Genomic DNA, 19,332 nt, shown 5'->3' on the forward strand with positions numbered 1-19,332 from the left:
TAAATTTTTGAGACATTGTGTCTCATGATTTTGAAGATTCTTGAAAAACTAACAAGTGATCTATCAAAATCTGATACATTTTTTTTCCAACTCTTTTCATGAATTTTTGAGCCATTTTTGCTCATAATTTTAATGATTATAAAGTCAGGTTGAAAATTTTGGAAAAAAATCAAAAATTTCAAACTTTTTTCAACATTTTAAATCAATTTTTAAGCGATTTTGATTCGTGATTTTGAAGATTTTTGATCATGTGATCTATCAAAATTGGTTACTTACATTCTTTTTCAACATGTTTGCATGAATTTATGAGCCATCTTAGCTCATAATTTTGAAGATAATATTATCGAGTCAGGTTAAAAATTTTGAAAAAAAAATCAAAAATTTTGATCAAACTTTTTTTGAACATTTTAAATTAATTTTCAGTCCTTGTGGCTCGTGATTTTGAGGATTATAGTATTATGTAAAATCTATCAACATTTGGGTGAAATTTTAGGGAAAATCAAAAACTTCAATCCCCAATTTTTTGATTATGTTTAATCAATTTTTGAGTCATTTTGGCTCCTCATTTTGAAGATTATCTAAACAGGTTGAAATTGGGGGGGGGGATCAAAAATTTCAATCAAACTTTTTTCGAGCAATTTAAATCAATTTTTGAGCCATTTTGATTCGTGATTTTGAAGATTTTTGATCATGTGATCCATCAAAATGGGTGAAATTTTTTTCTCAACAGTTTTCACGAATTTTTGAGCCATTGTGGCTCATTTGACCACCAACTTTATGGGATGAAAGCGAACCATAGGTTGTAATAAGGACCAACCCACCTTTTAGTTTTTTTTTCGAATTTTAAAAGTTCAAAATTGACTGTTTTCGACGATTTTATCTTTTTTTTTTTTTTTTTTTGTCTAAAGGTAAGAGTATTCTTACTTAGTCAGTAAAAATGATGAATGAGTTTGGAATTTTTTTCGCGATTATTTCGTCAAATGAAAATTTTTAATTTTTTTAGTGATTTTTAGATTACATTTTTGCCTCTATAGTGATTTAGGATTTTATTTTTGAAAGTTCAACTTTTAACTTCTCGTAGGTAGTGATTTCAAATTGATTTTTTATAGAATCGAATTCTAATGATTTTTTTTTTTTTGAGTGATTACAGATGAATTTTTTCATGATTTAGTTTAGAACTGTGATTATTTCAAAAGAAATTTTTCAATACTAATTTTTAATAATTTTTTAAAATTATATTTGCCTGGTGATTGGGAATTTAATTTTTTTAAATTTAGCTCGGAACTTTTTGCGGTGATTTTAAAATGATTTTTTAGCGTTGAATTTTGGTGATTTTTTTTTTGAGCGATGACAATAATGAATTTCTTCGTGATGATCCCATAGAGCATTCTTTGTAGTAATTTGGAATAAATTATTCAGTAATGATTTAGTTTGTATTTCATTTTATTTTATATATATATATATATTTTTTAGTAATTTGAATTGAATTTTTCTCGTTTTATGAGATCTTTATAGGGACATTCTGCGATTGTATGTGCTGCTGAGCGCGAGCTTCAGCTTGTATCGCTTTTCCCAGGAACGTTGGTGTACCCCCTTCCCCACCCCTTTCGGCATTTCAGCGTAATGCTAAAGCTCTTTACGTAATGCGAAGCTCCAATAATCGTAGATTACTTGACTGGTAACACTGGTAACTCGACTATAGTTGCATGATTCATCGTGTGCCTTTTTCCAATGTCTTATCAGTCGAGTAAGCCGGAACGTTTGTGTTGTGATAATACCTTAATTCTGTTAATTATGGTTCTCAAAGGTGTACGATTTCTCGTGTTTTCTACATAATTAAAGTACATTACAGTTTAAAAGACCTGCATTTCGTCCTGTTCTACACTTTCCAGTGAGTATACTCGAGTTGGTTTGATTACCTATTTAAAATTTGAATAAAGATCATTTTTGATCGAATACATATTAATAGATGTGCATATCGTGGAAGTAATTTGCACAAAGCATAGCTGCGTATTAAATCCAGGTACACGTATGATGCTGATGTTTGATTTTTCAGATAATTTGTGCGTCTGGTAATCGACAGTGACGGTTACACCAAGATGAACGATTCGTCGATGGATTTGCAATGTTTGGCTGCAAAATGTGTGGGCATTTGGCTGATACACGAATGGGCCGATGGCGAAATACCCGTAATCGACGTTTGGAAAAACGACGCAAACAAATACAACACTTGCTCGGATCACGACTGGTTTTTGTGGCAGTTAAACGAAATGGAAGTACCTCGATTCACGAATATAAACCTACCGAATAAGATTAGATTCTTAATCGAAGACAACATGGCGCCGATCATCGACCAAGTATTGATTTGGATCCAGTATCATCATGAAAGGAATTTCTTCCACGATCAACCATCGTCTTCGTTGAGCGAGTACATCGTGAAGCTAGTTTGGAACCATCATTTTCAAATCGACTACACCGCTACCGCCGCAAAGATCTTGACCAATGAGAACCTAAGTCCATTGGAAAGGTTCAGATTCGCCAGTATGTATTGCATCGTCGAAGAAATGAAAAAGTTTCGCGACTTGATGGCTGCAGAGTCGGTACCGGAATGGGATTTTTCAGAGGATCCGTTCCTAGTGTATTGGAGCAAGTATTTGAAAAACGAGTTGGATACGTGTTCGTTACCCGGAGTCACCGATAAGTTTCCTTTAGACGAGTTGATGTTTATTAAAACGTTGGAAAAGTTTGATTCGTGGCCAGCAGTCGTGTACTTTTTTGACAAATTGGACTCTGCGAGCAAATCCAGCAAATTCGAAGATATCGTCGAATGGTGTGGTGAAAGATACCTGAAAGATTTGTTGGCCAAATTGACAGATAAAAAATGGAAGCTCGCGAGTCGGTCTGCAGTTTTGAAATTAATGGTCGAGAAAATCGTCGAATATGGTACTTTGGACGACGTACGTTTGATTTGGCAGCTGTTCGGGAGTGAAATGGATTCGAAGGATTTCTGCGTTATTCTCGAAACACTAGTACCTTTATCCATGAGAAACGAGAGCAATTTCGAAAAATGGACCCCATTGTTGATGGAAATTTGGACCGGCGCTAGCGGCGAATTGAAACAATCGGCCATCGATATGAAATTATGGCCGAGTATCGGTGAAAAATTCATCTCGCGTATTCCGCTCGTATATTCCAAGGAATTTCACGCACTTCGCCAGATCAGCGATCCGATGAAATTCATCAGACTGACGTTGATAAGCATGGAATCGGACGCGAAGAAAAGAAAGGAATTTTTCGCTCAGAATTTCCACTGGTTGATCATTTGGGCACCGTTTACCGAGGTAGAAAAATTGATGCAAGATTTTCTGGAACAATTCGATTACGATGTTGTCGAGTTGAAAAATGAAATCGCCAATTCTTCCGATATCGATCGATCGCTGCTCAGGTTCATACTTTTTGTCGATTTTGACCAATTGGACGAATTGGACGCCGCGTTATCGTTTCTCCGTAATTCCAGAAGGATTTTGGAACTTCTCAACGATGATGACATTAACTTTCGCGGGTGCTTCATAACCCTTATATGGAATTTATTGGGGCCTAAGACGGATCCGAATGTGTTTTATGGGCCTATGTTTTTTTACTTGTATTTCGCAATTTGGAAAATACTCTTCCGTTATGCGAAGATGGCCATTTCGGAAGCTCGTATCGCGCCAGATTCGTTCGTGAATGATTTGATCGAGCTGGGATGGTTTCGAGAAATTTGTTACTGGCGCACGGAACCGATTGCGACCCGAATGGGCATTTTGCAGCAGATGGAGCGCTACTTGTTCAAGCTGCTTGACTACTCCAACGAACCTGATTTCGAATTATTGAAAAAAAAGTTCAAAGTTTACCTTTTTACGAGTTTATTCGATACCAAGTGCCCGGTAGAAAGAGTTTTTAATCGAGTAAACGTGCAGAATTTTTTGCTGTGGATTTACAACGGCGACGAACAATTAATCGATGACGATTTCAAGCAGTCGGGCCAGTTTGCTGATGGGTTTTTGGTTCAGTTGAAATTTTGCGTTAACGAAGAGTGCTTCCAAGCTACCAGATCGATGGAAGAGTTTTTAGAGTGGTGCTTCGAAACGGAAGCAGAAAGAAGAGAGTTCAAAATGGGCATGATTTATAAATTCCGCGAGTATAAGCTCATCGAAGATTTGTTGACGCGTAGAAAGTATCGTAGGGCTATATTGTTTTGGTTTTTCGACGGCGATGTCAGTGCAATTGAGAAGTTCGCAGTGGAATATTCGCGTAATCCGATCCATACTGTGAATGCTGCTGAAGCTGATTCGGATCCTGAAGCTGATGACAGTCAAGAATGAAGTTGCAAGCGGATGATTGGCGAGATCAAACAACATTTTTGATGTGATTCGCGATCAATGAAGGATTTAGATTTTCAAATATCAATTTTCGTGAATTTGTATCGAGTATGTTATCAACTTTATTTTTTGTTTTAAAATGTTACTTAATTTTTTTCTCAAGTTTATTCTTATCGTATTGATGAAAACTATTTTGAATAGATCGTATTCGTCTTTTTTTTTTTTCGATTTAAATGCCTATGTAGTTACCTGTGTATGATCTAGGTCGACCCTTCTAGAGGTGCAAATTTAAATGTATTTTTGTCCAAATTTGTACAAGTTCCTCGTCAACCAAATTATATATTTCTTTGTTTTTTTTAAAAAATATTTTATTGTTTTAAGTTAAAATACAAGTTTTTCTTTTTTAGGGTGCATTTTTTTTTTAGAGCAGAAAAAAAGGGTTCTTGTTTTTTTCTGCTGAAAGTTTTCGTGTTGGAATTTAAGTATGTTAATTTATTGAATTGAAATTCTGCTGATATTTTGAATTCCATAGAAGTCTGTGGTGAGACATTGTCATTTCAAGTTGATCTATGTATAGGTATCTACAGCATGACACAAAAGTAGTGCCCGGGGGCTTTTATTTCCAAGTAGAAAGAACTAGCGAGATGAATGAAGCGGCGTTGAGTAGGAAAAATAAGGTCATTCTAAGTAACCTTGAAATTTCAGGCCCATATGCACAGGGTGTCCACAAATTGAAAAACCGGTTTGGTCAAAAACCGGTTTGGTCAAAAAATTCAAACCGGTTTTTATTAGCGCATGGCGCAATGTATTCTACACACTAAGGCGACAAAAAAGTGATATGAATTTTTTGAAACCGGTTCGTTAATTTGCAACCGGCTAACAAAAAATACCCAAAAATTGTAGATAGAGAGAAAAGTTTGAAACAAAAGTTGTAGAGCGTAGAAAATTACATAATCAAGTCTGATCACTTTTGAAACCGGTTTCATCGGTTCTCATAAACCAACCAGTTTATGACAATCACCTAAAAATTAAAGATAGAGAAAAATATGCTTGAAACAAAAATTGTAGAGCGTGAAAAATTGAACCATTTTCGCTGATCGGATTTTGAAACCGGTTCATTAATGCGCAACCTGTTATCGAAAATTATTCAAAAATTGTAGATAGTGAAATAAGCTTGAAACAAAAGTTGTAGAGTGAGAAAAACAACACAATTCTGTGTAATCACATTTTGAAACCGGTTCATGTTTTCGTATTTAGCAACCAGTTTTTGACAATCACCTAAAAATTGAAGATAGAGAAAAATGCTTGAAATAAAAGTTGTAGAGCGTGATAAATTGAACCATTTTTGCTGACCGAATTTTGAAAATGCCTAATTAACTCACAATCAGGTAACTTTTGATGGCTTGCTGCGATTTAATGAACCAGTTTCAAAATCTGATTAGCGAAAATGGTTCAACTTTTCATGCTCTACAACATTTGTTTCAAGAATTTTTCTCTATCTTCAATTTTTAGGTGATTGTCAAAAACCAGTTGCTAAATGCGAACCAATGAACCAGTTTCAAAATGTGATTGAGCAGATGGCAGAATTGTGTAATTTTTCACGCTCTACAACTTTTGTTTCAAGCTTTTTTCTCGATCTCCAATTTTTAGGTAATTTTGATAACTGGTTGCGAATTAATGAACCAGTTTCAAAATCCGATCAGCGAAAATGGTTCAATTTTTTCACGCTCTACACAACTTTTGTTTTCAAGTTTTTCTCCTCTATCTTCAATTTTCAGGTGATTGTCAGAAACTGGTTGCTAAATGAGAACCGATGAACCGGTTTCAAAATGTGATTGGGCAGAATTTTGTAATTTTTCACGCTCTACAACTTTTGTTTCAAACGTTTTTCTCTATGTACCAGTTTTGGGTATTTTTTGTTAACCGGTTGCAAATTAACTAACCGGTTTTAAAAAATTCATATCACGTTTTTGTCGCCTTAGTGTGTAAAATACATTAGGCCAATAAAAACCAGTTTGAATTTTTTGACCAAACCGGTTTTTCAATTTGTGGATACCCTGTGTATGGGCCTGAAATTTCACTTTTGAAAGCCCTTATTTTTTCCTACTCAACGCCGCTTCATTCATCTCTCTAGTCCTTTCCACTTGGAAATAAAAGCCACCGGGCACTACTTCCACACAAAAGTAGTGCCCGGTGGCTTTTATTTCCAAGTGGAAAGAGCTAGCGTGATAAATGAAGCGGCGTTGAGTAGGAAAAAATAAGGGCTTTCAGAAGTGACCTTGAAAATTTCAGGTCCATGCACAGGGTGTCCACAAATTGACAAACTGGTTTGGTCAGAAAATTCAAACCGGTTTTTATTGGCGCAATGCATTCTACACACTAAGGCGACAAAAACATGATATGAATTTTTGAAACCGGTTCATTAATTTGCAACCAGTTGACAAAAATTCCCAAAAATTGTGGATGGAGAAAAATGCTTGGAACAAAAGTTGCAGAGCGTGAAAAATAACACAATTCTGTCTAATCACATTTTGAAACCGGTTCATTATTTCGCAACCAGTTATCAAAAAATATTCAAAAATCGTAGAAAGGGAAAAAAGCTTGAAACAAAAGTTGTATAGTGGGAAAAATTGAATCATTTTCGCTGATCGGATTTTGAAACCGGTTCATTAATTCGCAATCAGTTATCGAAAAATATTCCATAATTGTAGATAGTGAAAAAAGCTTGAAACAAAAGTTGTAGAGTGAGAAAAACAACACAATTCTGTGTAATCAGATTTTGAAACCGGTTCATTGGTTCGCATTTAATAACCATGTTTCTGACAATCACCTAAAAATTGGGGATAGGTAGAGATAAAAGTTTGAACATAATAGAAAAAAAGTTTGAAACATAAGTTGTAGAGTGGGAAAAACTGAACAACATATTTTTCCTAATCAGATTTGAAACCAGTTCATTAATTCGCAGCAAGCTATCAAAAAGATACTGGATTTGCAAATTAGTAATTAGCCATTTTCAAAATCTGATCAGCAAAAATGGGTCAATTTTTTCACTCCACAACTTTTGTTTCAAGTTTTTTTCTCTATCTTCAGTTTTTAGGTGATTGTCAGAAACTGGTTGCTAAATGAGAACCGATGAACCGGTTTCAAAAAGTGATCAGACTGAATTATGTAATTTTCCACGCTCTACAACTTTTGTTTCAAGCTTTTTTCTTCATCTACAATTTTTGGGTATTTTTTGTTAACTGGTTGCAAATTAATGAACCGGTTTCAAAATATTCATATCACTTTTTTGTCGCCTTAGTGTGTAGAATACATTGCGCCAGTAAAACCAGTTTGAATTTTTTGACCAAACCGGGTTTTCAGATTTTTGATCATGTGATCTTTCAAAATTTATTATTTCCCCCCCCCCCCCAACATTCTACTTGAAATTTTGAGCCATTTTTGCTCATAGTTTTAATAATTGTCGAGGCAGGTTGAAATCTTGGAAAAAAATCAAAAATTTTAAACAAACTTTTTTTGAACATTTTAAATTAATTTTTAAGTCCTTTTGGCTCATGATTTTAGCAAACGTTACTTTGAAATAAGAACCATCCCCTTTTCGATTTTTGGCGAATTTTAAAAGTTGAAAAGTGACTATTTTCGACGATTTTTTCCTCTTTTTTTTCTTAATGTAGGTATATTCTTGGTCAGTAAAAATTATGACAATTTTACAATTTCATACCATTTTGGAGATCTCCCAACGGAATTTTTGATTTCTACGTGGGAAACAAAAAATTAAATTGTGACTTATGTACAACCGGTCCCAAGAGTTCATCTACATTTGGATGGGATGAAAACTTGTTTTCGGAAAAAATGAATAACGTTTTTATTTATTTTTTTGAAAATTAAAAGAAGGTATTTGTATGAACTTATTCATTAATTTTTAGTGTGTTATTATACTTCTGGTGTGAAAGTTGAAACATTAAATTAGGTAGGTATTCAGTAATGAATAAATTGCATTAGTTTGGAATTTTTTCGCGATTATTTTGAATGAAAATTTTCGATTTTTTTTGGTGATTTTTAGAATAAATTTTTGCGTAGTGATTTAGTATTTCAAATTGATTTTTTTTAGAATTGAATTCTAATGAATTTTTTTTTGATCGATTACAGACGAATTTTTGCATAGTTTAGTTTGGAACTATGATTATTTCAAATGAAATTTTTCTTAAAAAGTGACAAGATATGGAATTATAAAGAAGTTTCAGGAGTAATTAAATTCTTGAATATGTTACTGTACCTGTGTACAGAGATAGACTATACAGAACATCCCATTTTCATAATTTTTTTGACGGTTCTCACTTTTTTCATTTAAAAAGTCTAATCAAATAACTTACGCCGCGCTGTTAGTATTTGTCTTATTAGTTATTACTTCCTTGAAGCGGAATAATGACGAGTGATAACGGAATATTTCGACGTCTAGCTACATTGGCCACGCCCACAACCGATTGAATCAACATGTTGCAATACCACAGCATTGAAGTTTTTTGTTTCCTTTTCCTTCAAATCAAATTTTGATGTCCTAAATATTCGAATTTTGATTCTTTTAAAATTAAATTACGTGTTTACATTTTTTTTAGGGATTATTTGTTTGTAATTGGATGAAAATCGACCTACCTCAACCTACCTAAGATTACGTTGGTGAATTTTTCTGGATATCGTAATTTGAAATTTTGAATATTTAATAATTGAAAATCGACCAATAAGTTTTTGTTGGCTTTTAATTAATGTAGCTACTTCGAATTCAATGTTTCTTATTATGCTCGTAAGACATTGTGCAAATCTGTAGCTTGTTTTGTTTCATTTTTCATCATTCTTTTTTTTCAAAAAAAATTTTTTTTCAAGTCAAAATTAGCTGCTGCTTTACCCTTTTTGCAAATTTTCGAAAAATAGTCGCCTCGTGGCTCATTAGCATGCGAAAGAAAGCATTATAGAAACTAACGCATCCAAATTGATTTTTCTATACGAATGAACGAACGAATACTATAAAATGTTTAATCTCAGAGAAATTAAAGATTTTTTTTTTTAAATAGGGTGTAATTTTGAGAGAAAATAATGATAGGCATTAATAATTCACAATTCAGTCGTCTCTATTCGATTAAAATTTTGAAAAATTGAAAAAAAATCATAAAAAAAATCTCGCCCGGACAGGGACTCGAACCCTGGACCCTTAGGTTAAAAGCCTAATGCTCTACCGACTGAGCTATCCGGGCGCTATCGATCGATCGGTTTTTTCGCTCATTCTGGTCCCGAGTTGATTCTTCGTACCTGTTTATTCACTTCATAGGTGTGAAAAAATATTTTTGAATAATTTCAGATTAATTATTCTTGATAAATATTGAAATACGTATTTGATAGTATGTTTTTAAATGATTCCAAACATTAATCAGTCCAGAAATTCAAACCGGTTTACCTAATAAGTATGTTAGGTAATGAAAACACATGGTTTTTCTCATTTTATAAAGGTGTACGTTGAAAAATGAATTTTTTGGTGATTTTTTTTCTCTAATTTTTTATTTATTACCAATCTAATATAAAATAAATACAAAAAAGATCTTTGGAAATCTTGATCCAATCTGCAAGCCTCTCTCACTGAACCGATTTTCGCTCATTTTTGTTTCAAAATAGGTATTCCTCATGATGATATGTACCTAGATACTATACCTACGTAAAACATTGTTTATATGTATTTCATTTCAAAGATATCAATTTTGGCCCCAAAAAAACAAAAATTGGGTTACTTTGAACAATTGTAACTTAGAGCTTGAAAATGTTGAAAAAATAGGTAAGTAAGTTATCCAGGAAAAAAAAACAAGAACAAATGAAGAAAATTGAAATATTTGAAAATGAAAATACGAAAAGAGAAAAAATTAATAACGTCATCCTCCCTTCTCCCCCTTCACTTCCTCAATAGTCTTAAAGCGAGGTAAAACGAAGAATGAAAATAATTAAATGAAAAAAATGAGCAAAAAATAGCAATAAAAAAATGAAAACGTGGAAAAATGATAAAAATTGATGAATTGAATGAAAAATACGTAAACAAAATATGTATTAAAAACGAATAAAACCAAAATTAGAACGTAAATTGATACAAAAAAAAATGATAATAATAGACCTAATACTTAAAGTTGAAAATGAACGTAAAAAAAAACAAACATGGAAAATTGAAAGACAAAGACCTCACAATGAACTCTGAAGTCTAAGAAAATATCACCTTTGAAAATTCGAAATGAAAACAGAAAATTCTAAAAACGAAATCGAACGTAACAAAACAAAATTTTAGAAACCAAATCAATTGAGGGGTTTAATGGAAAAGGGACATTTTTTTTTACTGATTTTTAAAAGTTCAAAATGAACTTGAGATTTTTTTCTATAAGCAAACATTTTCCAATTCGTTTTTTTCCCCATAGAAAATCACTTGAATATCCAGAAAAACAAAAAAAAATTGACTAAGGCCCTTTTTCCGTGGAACTCCACAATTGTGAAAAAACATCGCAGAATATGGTTGAATTGATAAAAGAAATATTCTAAAATATATTCATATAATTTAAAAAATTGGAAAAACAAAAAAAAATTGATCAAGGCCCCTTTTCCATGGAACTTCCGCAATTGTACAGAAATACCACTGCGTATGTTGGAATAATAAAAAAAATATTTTAAATATGTTCAGAACTTGAAAAAATTAGAAAAACAAAAAAAAATGACCAAGGCCCCTTTTCCATGGAACTCCCACAATTGTGCAAAAATATCACTGTGTATGTTGGAATAATAAAAAAAATATTTTGAATATATTCATAATAATTATAAAAATTAGAAAAACGGTCAAACAATATAATTATTAATAAAAAATGTCCAAGGCCCTTTTTTCATGGAACTCCACAAGTGTGCAAAAATATCACTGAATATGGTGGAATAGTATAAAAAATAATTTTAAATATATTATTCAGAATTGTAAAAATCAGAAAAACAAAAAAATTGATTAAGGCCTCTTTTCCATGGAACTCCACAATTGTGCAAAAACATCACTGAATATGGTGGAATAGTATAAAAAAAGATTTTAAATATATTCATAATTATAAAACTTGGAAAAACAAAAAAAATGGACTAAGGCCCTTTTTCCGTGGAACTCGACAATTGTGCAAAAATATCACTGAATATGGTGGAATCGATGATAAAAATATTTTATATTTATTTAGAATTTAAAAAATTGGAAAAACAAAAAAAATGACTAAGGCCCCTTTTCCATGGAACTCCCACAATTGTGCAAAAATATCACTGTGTATGTTGGAATAATAAAGAAAATATTTTAAATATGTATATTCATAATTATAAAAATTAGAAAAAAGTTTAAACAATATATTTAAAAAAAAAAAATGACTAAGGCCCTTTTTCCATGGAACTCGAAAATTGTGAAAAAATATCACTGAATATGGTGGAATTAATAAAAAAATTTAAATGTATCTTCATCAAATTATAAAAATCAGAAAAACAAAAAAAATCGACTAAGGTTCCTTTTCCATGAACCTCCAATTGTAAAAAAATGTTATCAAAATTAAAAAAAAAAAAAAAAAAAAAAAGCAAAACTAAAATCGAATCAAAAACCAACAGCAAGAAAACCTACAAAAATTGATAAATGTAAAAAACGAAGACCTCAAAATGCACAGAAACTAACAACAACAACAAAAACAGACATTGAAAATCAAAAGATCCTAAAATTAAAACCAAAAAATAAAATAAAATAAAATAAAAATAAAATCCTTACAACTGCGAAATGAAAACAAAAAGCAAAACCTTAAAATTCTAGAAATTAAATCGAATTTGAAAAAATTGAATTGAAAACGAAAATTAGGGTACGATTGTAAAAAAAAAAAAAACATCGAAAAATTATTATAAGCAACTAAAAATTGATAAAAATATGAACCAAATTAGCCAAAAATGCTCGAAAAAATTATATAAAGTGTGTTAAAATGATGCAAACACACTGAAAAAAGCATAAAAATCATCAAAAGTTTCTAAACTTCGAAAAAATTTACCAAAAATAAACGAATAAGTGTTAAAAACGTACGTTAAAATGTTGTAAAAAATACTCAAAAAGCAGCATTGAAATTTTTGATCAACTATTGAGTCATTCGTGGGTTATTTTTTACTTTTTTTTTCTATCATTTGTAATCAACTGCCTACATAATTTTTTTTTAATCAATGCATTTTCAACTTGGTCAAATTGTTATCAAATTCAGTATTTTTTTTTTTTTGGTCCACACGAAGCTGTAATAATTTTGTCAACGAAATATTCTCTCCATCCGAACCAGAACCTGATTATGAATCGGCGTCTTCTTTGATGGAGAATTTTTTCCCATGGTAAATCATCGGCATTCGTCGCATGTACGTTGTACTCGTATAATATCCGAAGCATGCATTGTGCGAGGCACCTCGCATCACGTCCAATAAAAAAGATTGTTGCAGTGATCGATGATGCATCAGTAACCGCATCTCAGAAGAGTCTGATCTGTGATATCTTTCTTTACTTATATGATGAGACACATTTTAACAGTTAGACACAGATGACCAAAACGAATGGCCTTATTTGGTTGAATTTATCATCTAGATAGCTGTATTGCACTTTTATATTCATCTTCCCTCGACATTTTTGTCTCTTTCCAATACATCATTTTCTAACGTTTACCTTTACCTATACCGAGTATTTGTCCATCATCGTCATCTTGACCATAATCTAATGTACATCTACGTATTTCCGGAAGTGTATACAAATAACGCTTTTTACCAACGACGAAGCCAATATTGTCCAATGTCCATTCACCTGTACGTGTGGCAGTACCATCTTGGCTAATCACCGCAACTTTACCGTTGCATAGCTTCCGATTGATAGGTATATTTTATACCTATGTAATTTGTCACTGTCATCATATCGAAATTACTCTTTCCGTTGCTTCGGACTCGGATCTACGATGTACGATTCCACAAGACACGAGATGGATCAACAAGTTGAAGTTGAAGTCATCGTAAAAAATAACTCTGTCCGGTGGCTGCTGCATCGCGTGCGATGATTTGTGAAAATTAAAATTGATTAAAACTCGATCAGAGAACCGAGCACGTTGCACGTGAGATTTCTGTGTTTTTTTGAAAATGTAGTTTTAGCATCGTAATACCTGGGCTAATTTTTTCACCATCAGTTAACGAGCCAGTGATGATGCACAAAGTACATATCAACGGTCATAATTACCATGCGATAGGGCTGGGCACCTGAAGTATTTGTTGTACGATTGATAATCTATAAACGATCAAATGTGATGAGATGTGCCTCGTTAGAAAGAAAAAAATGTACCAAAAACGCCAAGTTTTCGTGGATACGAATAAATGACCTGTTAGCCCATTTAAATGAACGTATATTCCTTATGAGGTTTCGTTTACTGCTCCGATTATCTATCACCTGAACTCCTCGTCGAGCTATATTATGTCCTTTTTTTTTTTTACAAAAAAAGTTGCTAACCTGAATATGGAAAAAAACGAAAGAGTGCATCAAAATTCTCCACAATCCAAAATTTTAGATACTCTAGTAAAACTTGCATTTTTTGATGAGTTTATAAGAATCTAATTTGAATCAAAAACATCTTGTTGTAGTCTTTAATGAGATTCCGAAGTTTCTTAAATAATTTCAACCTACTTTCGTGGAACGCAATATTGCTTCTTTGATAATTTCCTTAAATATCTGTCAAATTTCAAGCTGCAATTTTTCAGAAATATTCAAAAAAGTTTTGATAGCATTTTCTGATTTTTTTTCCAAAAAGGATCTATTTTAATAGGTTGCATAGCACTTTTATAAAATCTCGAAAAATTTGGCCCAATTTCGGGCTCAGAATTCGTTTAAAAAAAGTGCTCAAAAGACGTTTCAAATTTGATAGAAAAATTTTGATTTTAAACCAAAACTGTAAATTGGCCCATTTTGATTGATCTAAAATCATTTTTTAAAATAATCCTGAAAATAACAAACTTATTGTATAAACTCAAAAATATGTCAAAAGTACTCGAAAAAATTTTTCTGTTGGAAATTGTTGATTGCAGTACATCTGAAAACTTTGATCTATTTTGATTAGATCGTGACCCTATTGTAAGCTCGAAATTTGGTCAAAATGCTCAGAAAAAACTCTCGATAGAGATTCATGTCCCCCCCCTCCCAAAAAAATGTGCTACCCCAGTTCGATAGATTTTGTAATTCTTTTGAAAAATCGTCAAAATCATGACTCAAATCTAGACTGATGATTTTTGTCAAAAATACTCAAAGAAAGTTTTTATGAGAATTTTTGATTCATTTTATCCCAAAATTTTAACCCATTTTAATAAGGTTTATGATACTTTTGAAAATCCTGAAAATTTTTGACTGATTTGTGAGCTCAAAAATTTGTCAAAACATTTCGAAACAATTTTTTATGGAAAGTTTTAATTTTTTTCCTCAAAATCTTGACCCATTTTGATAAGTTCACGTGACACTTTTTTCAGATATTCTCGAAATCGTGACCCTTTTGTGAGCTCAAAAATTCGTTAAAAAATCTCTGAAAAGTTGTGATGGGTATTTGATTTTTCGCCAAATTTTGACTCATTTTTATAAGTTACAAAGGGATATTTAAAAATCCAAAAAATCATGGACTAATTGAGGCCTATAGAATCAAATGCCTACTTCTCCACTTTTTTTCGAAAATGAGTTAAGCATGGTTTGGTATACTACAACATGTCCCGCATCTGATGAAAATGTCAACATTTGAATTTCGGTCAAGGAAGTATGGTAAAACAGCGTGTAAAGTTAGGGGTTAGAATCAAAACTCTACTTTTTTAATGGAGAAGTCGAGTTTTCAAACGAACCTGGCGGATTTCGAATGAAACACTAGTGTTATGCCTTGAAATTAGGCTTGAAATTGAATAAATTCATCAAGTGAGGACCCTTCCCCCAAAAAACACCTTTCATTTTTATTAACAAAAATTATTTTTTTTTACTTTGAAAAAAAAGGAAAATAATTTCTCAAACTTTCCAAGCTTTCTTCAACTTTTAGCACCATAATACTAGAAAAATTTTTGATTAAGTGCCCTAAAACGATGTAAAAAGTGTACGGTTGGAGACAAAACTCAACTTCTCCTAACTTCAAACTGCCCAGGAACTCTTACGGCAACGCGTAGGGTAAAACAAACATGTGGGTCACTATCGTCTTGTTGGTACAAAAATATTAGACATATTACCTCGGTATTTTATGTTACGATAAAGGCTAGGGAGGTTTTTTGTGTTTTTCTCAAAAAGTTCGAAAATGGAGAAGTAGAGATTTGATTCTAGTGGCCTCAATTGTGGGCTCAAAAATGCATCAAAAATAGTTTTGATGATCCCACCAACACACTGACTCACACTTTGAAAAAAATCCAAATATCGTGACCCTCCTGTGAGCTCAAAAAAGTCTATCAAAATGCTCAAAAAAATTTCGATAAGGATTTTCTGATGTCCCCAAAAATTTTGGACTACATAATTATTTTGATAATACAAATATGTTGTTTTGTAATTCTTTTCAATAATGTCCAAATTCATGACTGAAAATGAGCTCAAAATATCGTCAAAAACTCTCAAAGAAAATTTTGATAGGTATTTTTGATTTTATTCCAGAATTTTAGCTCTCATTTTAGTGGGTTTAATGACACTTTTGGAAGATCGCGAAAATCGTAACCGATTGTAGGCTTGAAAAATCGTCAAAAATGCTTCAACAATTTTTTAAATTGAAAATCTCGACTTGTCCTGAAAATATTAATTTATTTTGATAGGTCTCGATCACCACAATTTTTCAAAAATTCTCAAAATCATGGATCATATTATAATAATATGGTGTTATATGTAGGCTCAAAAATTTGTTTAAAATGTCCAATAAAAGTTTGAATAAATATTCTCGATTTCCCCCCCCCCCAAATTTCAACTTTTCATAACCTTTTTTGATAGTTTTCATGATACTTTTAGAAAAAAAATCTATGATCCAATTATTGGCTCAAAAATTTGTTTAAAATTCTCGAAAAATTTTGATAGAGGTTTTTGATTTTTCCCCCAAGTTTGGTTACATGAAATTTCCAAAGTTAGTCCAAAAATAAAGACCCAAAATTGTGAGCTCAAAAATTTGTCAAACATACTCCAAAAAAAGTTTCGTTGGAAAATTTTGATTTCGTCCTCAAAACTTCAACTTTTTTCGATTCCACTTTTTGACATTTTTGCCAAAAATTGACACTTTTTAACAATTTTGACAAAAATGGACACTTCGTGCTATGTTGGCAAAAAAGGGTACTTTTTGACAATTTTTCCAAAAATTGACACTTTTAACAATTTTGCCAAAAATTGACACTTTCGACAATTTTGCCAAAAAATTGACACTTTTTGACAATTTTGCCAAAAATTGACACTTTTGACAATTTTGCCAAAAATTGACACTTTTGACAATTTTGCCAAAAATTGACACTTTTTGACAATTTTACCAAAAAATTGACACTTCTAACAATTATGCCAAAAAATTACACATTTCATCAGTTTTGCCAAAAATTGACACTTGAAAATTATGTCAAAAAGTGCACTTTTGACAATTATGCCAAAAATTGACCGTCTTTTCAACAATTTTGCCAAAAATTGACACTTTTGACAATTTTGCCAAAAAATTGACACTTTTTGACAGTTATGCCAAAAATTGACACTTTTTGACAGTTATGCCAAAAATTGACACTTTTTGGCAGTTATGCCAAAAATTGACACTTTTTAACAATTTTGACAAAAATGGATACTTTTTAACATGTTTGCCAAAAATTGACACTTTTAACAATTTTGACAAGACAGGACCACTTCTTGACAATTTTGCCAAAAATTGACACTTTTCAACAATTTTGACAAAAATGGACACTTTGTGACTATTTTGGCAAAAATGGGTACTTTTTAACATATTTGCCAAAAATTGAACTTTTGACAATTATGCAAAAAATGTACACTTTTTGACAATTTGCCAAAAATTGACACTTTTGACACTTATGCCAAAAATTGACACTTTTTAACAATTTTGAATAAAATTGACACTCATTGACTATTTTGCCAAAAATTGACACTTTTGACACTTATGCCAAAAATTGACACTTTTTAACAATTTTGAATAAAATTGACACTCATTGACTATTTTGCCAAAAATTGATACTTTCTGACAATTTTGCCAGAAATTGACACTTCTTAACAATTTTAACAAAAATGGACACTTCTTAACAATTTTAACAAAAATGGACACTTTTTGACTATTTTGCCAAAAGTTGCACTTTTTGAAATTTAGACAAAAAGGGACACTACTTGTTGACTATTTTTTCAAAAATGGACGCTTTTTGACACCTTTTGACTTGGGCAAATTTTCAGAAGAAATAAACAGAGGCAGGTTTTTCTTGAAAATGTTCTTAGGCGTTTATAGAAAGATTTTACAAAAAGTTTCTACAGACATCAATTTCTCAATAATCATGACTCGACTTGTGTGCTGAAAAATTCTTCAAAAATGCATCAAAACAATTTATAATGAAAATTTTCGTTTCTTTCCAAAATGTTGGCACTTTTTTTATCGTTTACAACAACACTTTTTACCAAAATTGTAAGAATCATAAATTAATTGAAGATTTCAAAAATTGTCAAAAACGTTTACAAAAACGTTGGCCAAATTTTTTGATTTTCTTCCGAATATTTTAATCAATCGTGACATTTTTTCAATAATCTTGAAAATCGTGACCCAGTTTCAGGTTCAAAATTCTTCAAAAATACTCGAAAAAATTGTTCTATGAAAAATTTGAATTCCTCGCCAAATTTTAACCTTTTTTGATAGGTCGCGAGGTCACTTTTGAATGATTCTGCATTCCTTCATTTATATTCAAATGTTGGGGGGGGGGGTGTCTCAACTTAGCAGTTTAATTTTTTTTAATCATCAATTTCGATCAAATTACCATCGTTTTTCTTCTTGTAATGAAATTGTGATTACGAAAAAATGAAACCCCGACGAGGGATGGGCGTATGGTGATGCTGAGACGTAATAGAAAACAGAAGTGAAAACAGCGAGAAATAAATCGTAAATACAAATTAAAACGAGTGTTATGGGAAATTAGAGAATCATCCGAAGCCCATCTCTAATGCAAGTAATAGGCATGATGTACATGGAGATATATATAGGTAAAGATAGACGAGGTACATTTGACGAGTAAATGTGTTACGCTATACGTACAAGCGAATACATTAGTTGATAAGGTTGTTATTAGATAATATACCACGGTATAACGTACAGAGTACGTTTATCCGGATACTCGAAGAGTTAAAAATTGTATAAAAAACACAGGTTTATACACATATAAGTTCTAAGTCGAGTATCAATGGCAAAGTGATGTGAACAACAAAACGAATAAAGGATTGAGTAAAAAGGAAGAGTATATAACGCTACCATTGTTTAGTAATATGAGACATGAGACTCTATGAGATCGCTGACGAGTGATCATTGCAGCACATTTGCGACTTTGCAACTCTAGTCGTGGTTGCCCATAGCACAGCACCTCTGAATGGTGATGAAGGCGCGAGCAGGAAACCCATTAAGAATGGAGTTGTTTTAATACACAGACGTACACACACGTATACATACTATAATATCATTCATTCGGGCACCCATATTTATAAAAATGTACTTTTACGTCCATAGATAGGTAGGTATAGGTGTATACGTTTATAAGGTGTTTGTATTACTCGTGTATTCCCAGCTGTTGTTGCTGTTGATGTTGTCGTGTACTGCAGAAATTCACATAACGCGTAGCTCAGGCACTGAGGCACATGGGCACGCTTTAGTGTGGGAAAATAACCAGATCAATTGAAGCGAATGGGTTAGAGAGAGAGAGAGAGAGAGAG

The 19,332-nt window shown here is 32.0% G+C and overlaps 2 protein-coding genes, 1 long non-coding RNA gene and 1 other non-coding gene across 4 annotated transcripts in view; 2 read left to right on the top strand and 2 right to left on the bottom strand.

Moving 5' to 3' along the window:
• Positions 1 to 19,332, top strand: part of LOC135837719 (uncharacterized) — a 206,363-nt gene that overhangs the window by 150,931 nt on the left and 36,100 nt on the right. The window lies entirely within an intron of this gene.
• Cad88C (cadherin-88C) overlaps positions 1 to 19,332 on the bottom strand; it is a 124,376-nt gene that overhangs the window by 74,547 nt on the left and 30,497 nt on the right. The window lies entirely within an intron of this gene.
• Positions 1,621 to 4,767, top strand: LOC135837506 (uncharacterized). The gene is made up of 2 exons (XM_065352816.1): positions 1,621 to 1,891; positions 2,057 to 4,767. The coding sequence occupies exon 2, from the start codon at positions 2,100 to 2,102 to the stop codon at positions 4,362 to 4,364; it is 2,265 nt and encodes a 754-aa protein (XP_065208888.1). The 5' UTR covers positions 1,621 to 1,891; positions 2,057 to 2,099; the 3' UTR covers positions 4,365 to 4,767.
• Positions 9,538 to 9,610, bottom strand: TRNAK-UUU (transfer RNA lysine (anticodon UUU)). Its single transcript has one exon. It is a non-coding gene; the product is annotated as a tRNA-Lys (tRNA).

This window comes from Planococcus citri, chromosome 1 (assembly GCF_950023065.1).
Source record: "Planococcus citri chromosome 1, ihPlaCitr1.1, whole genome shotgun sequence".
In the NCBI taxonomy this organism is placed as follows: domain Eukaryota; kingdom Metazoa; phylum Arthropoda; class Insecta; order Hemiptera; family Pseudococcidae; genus Planococcus; species Planococcus citri.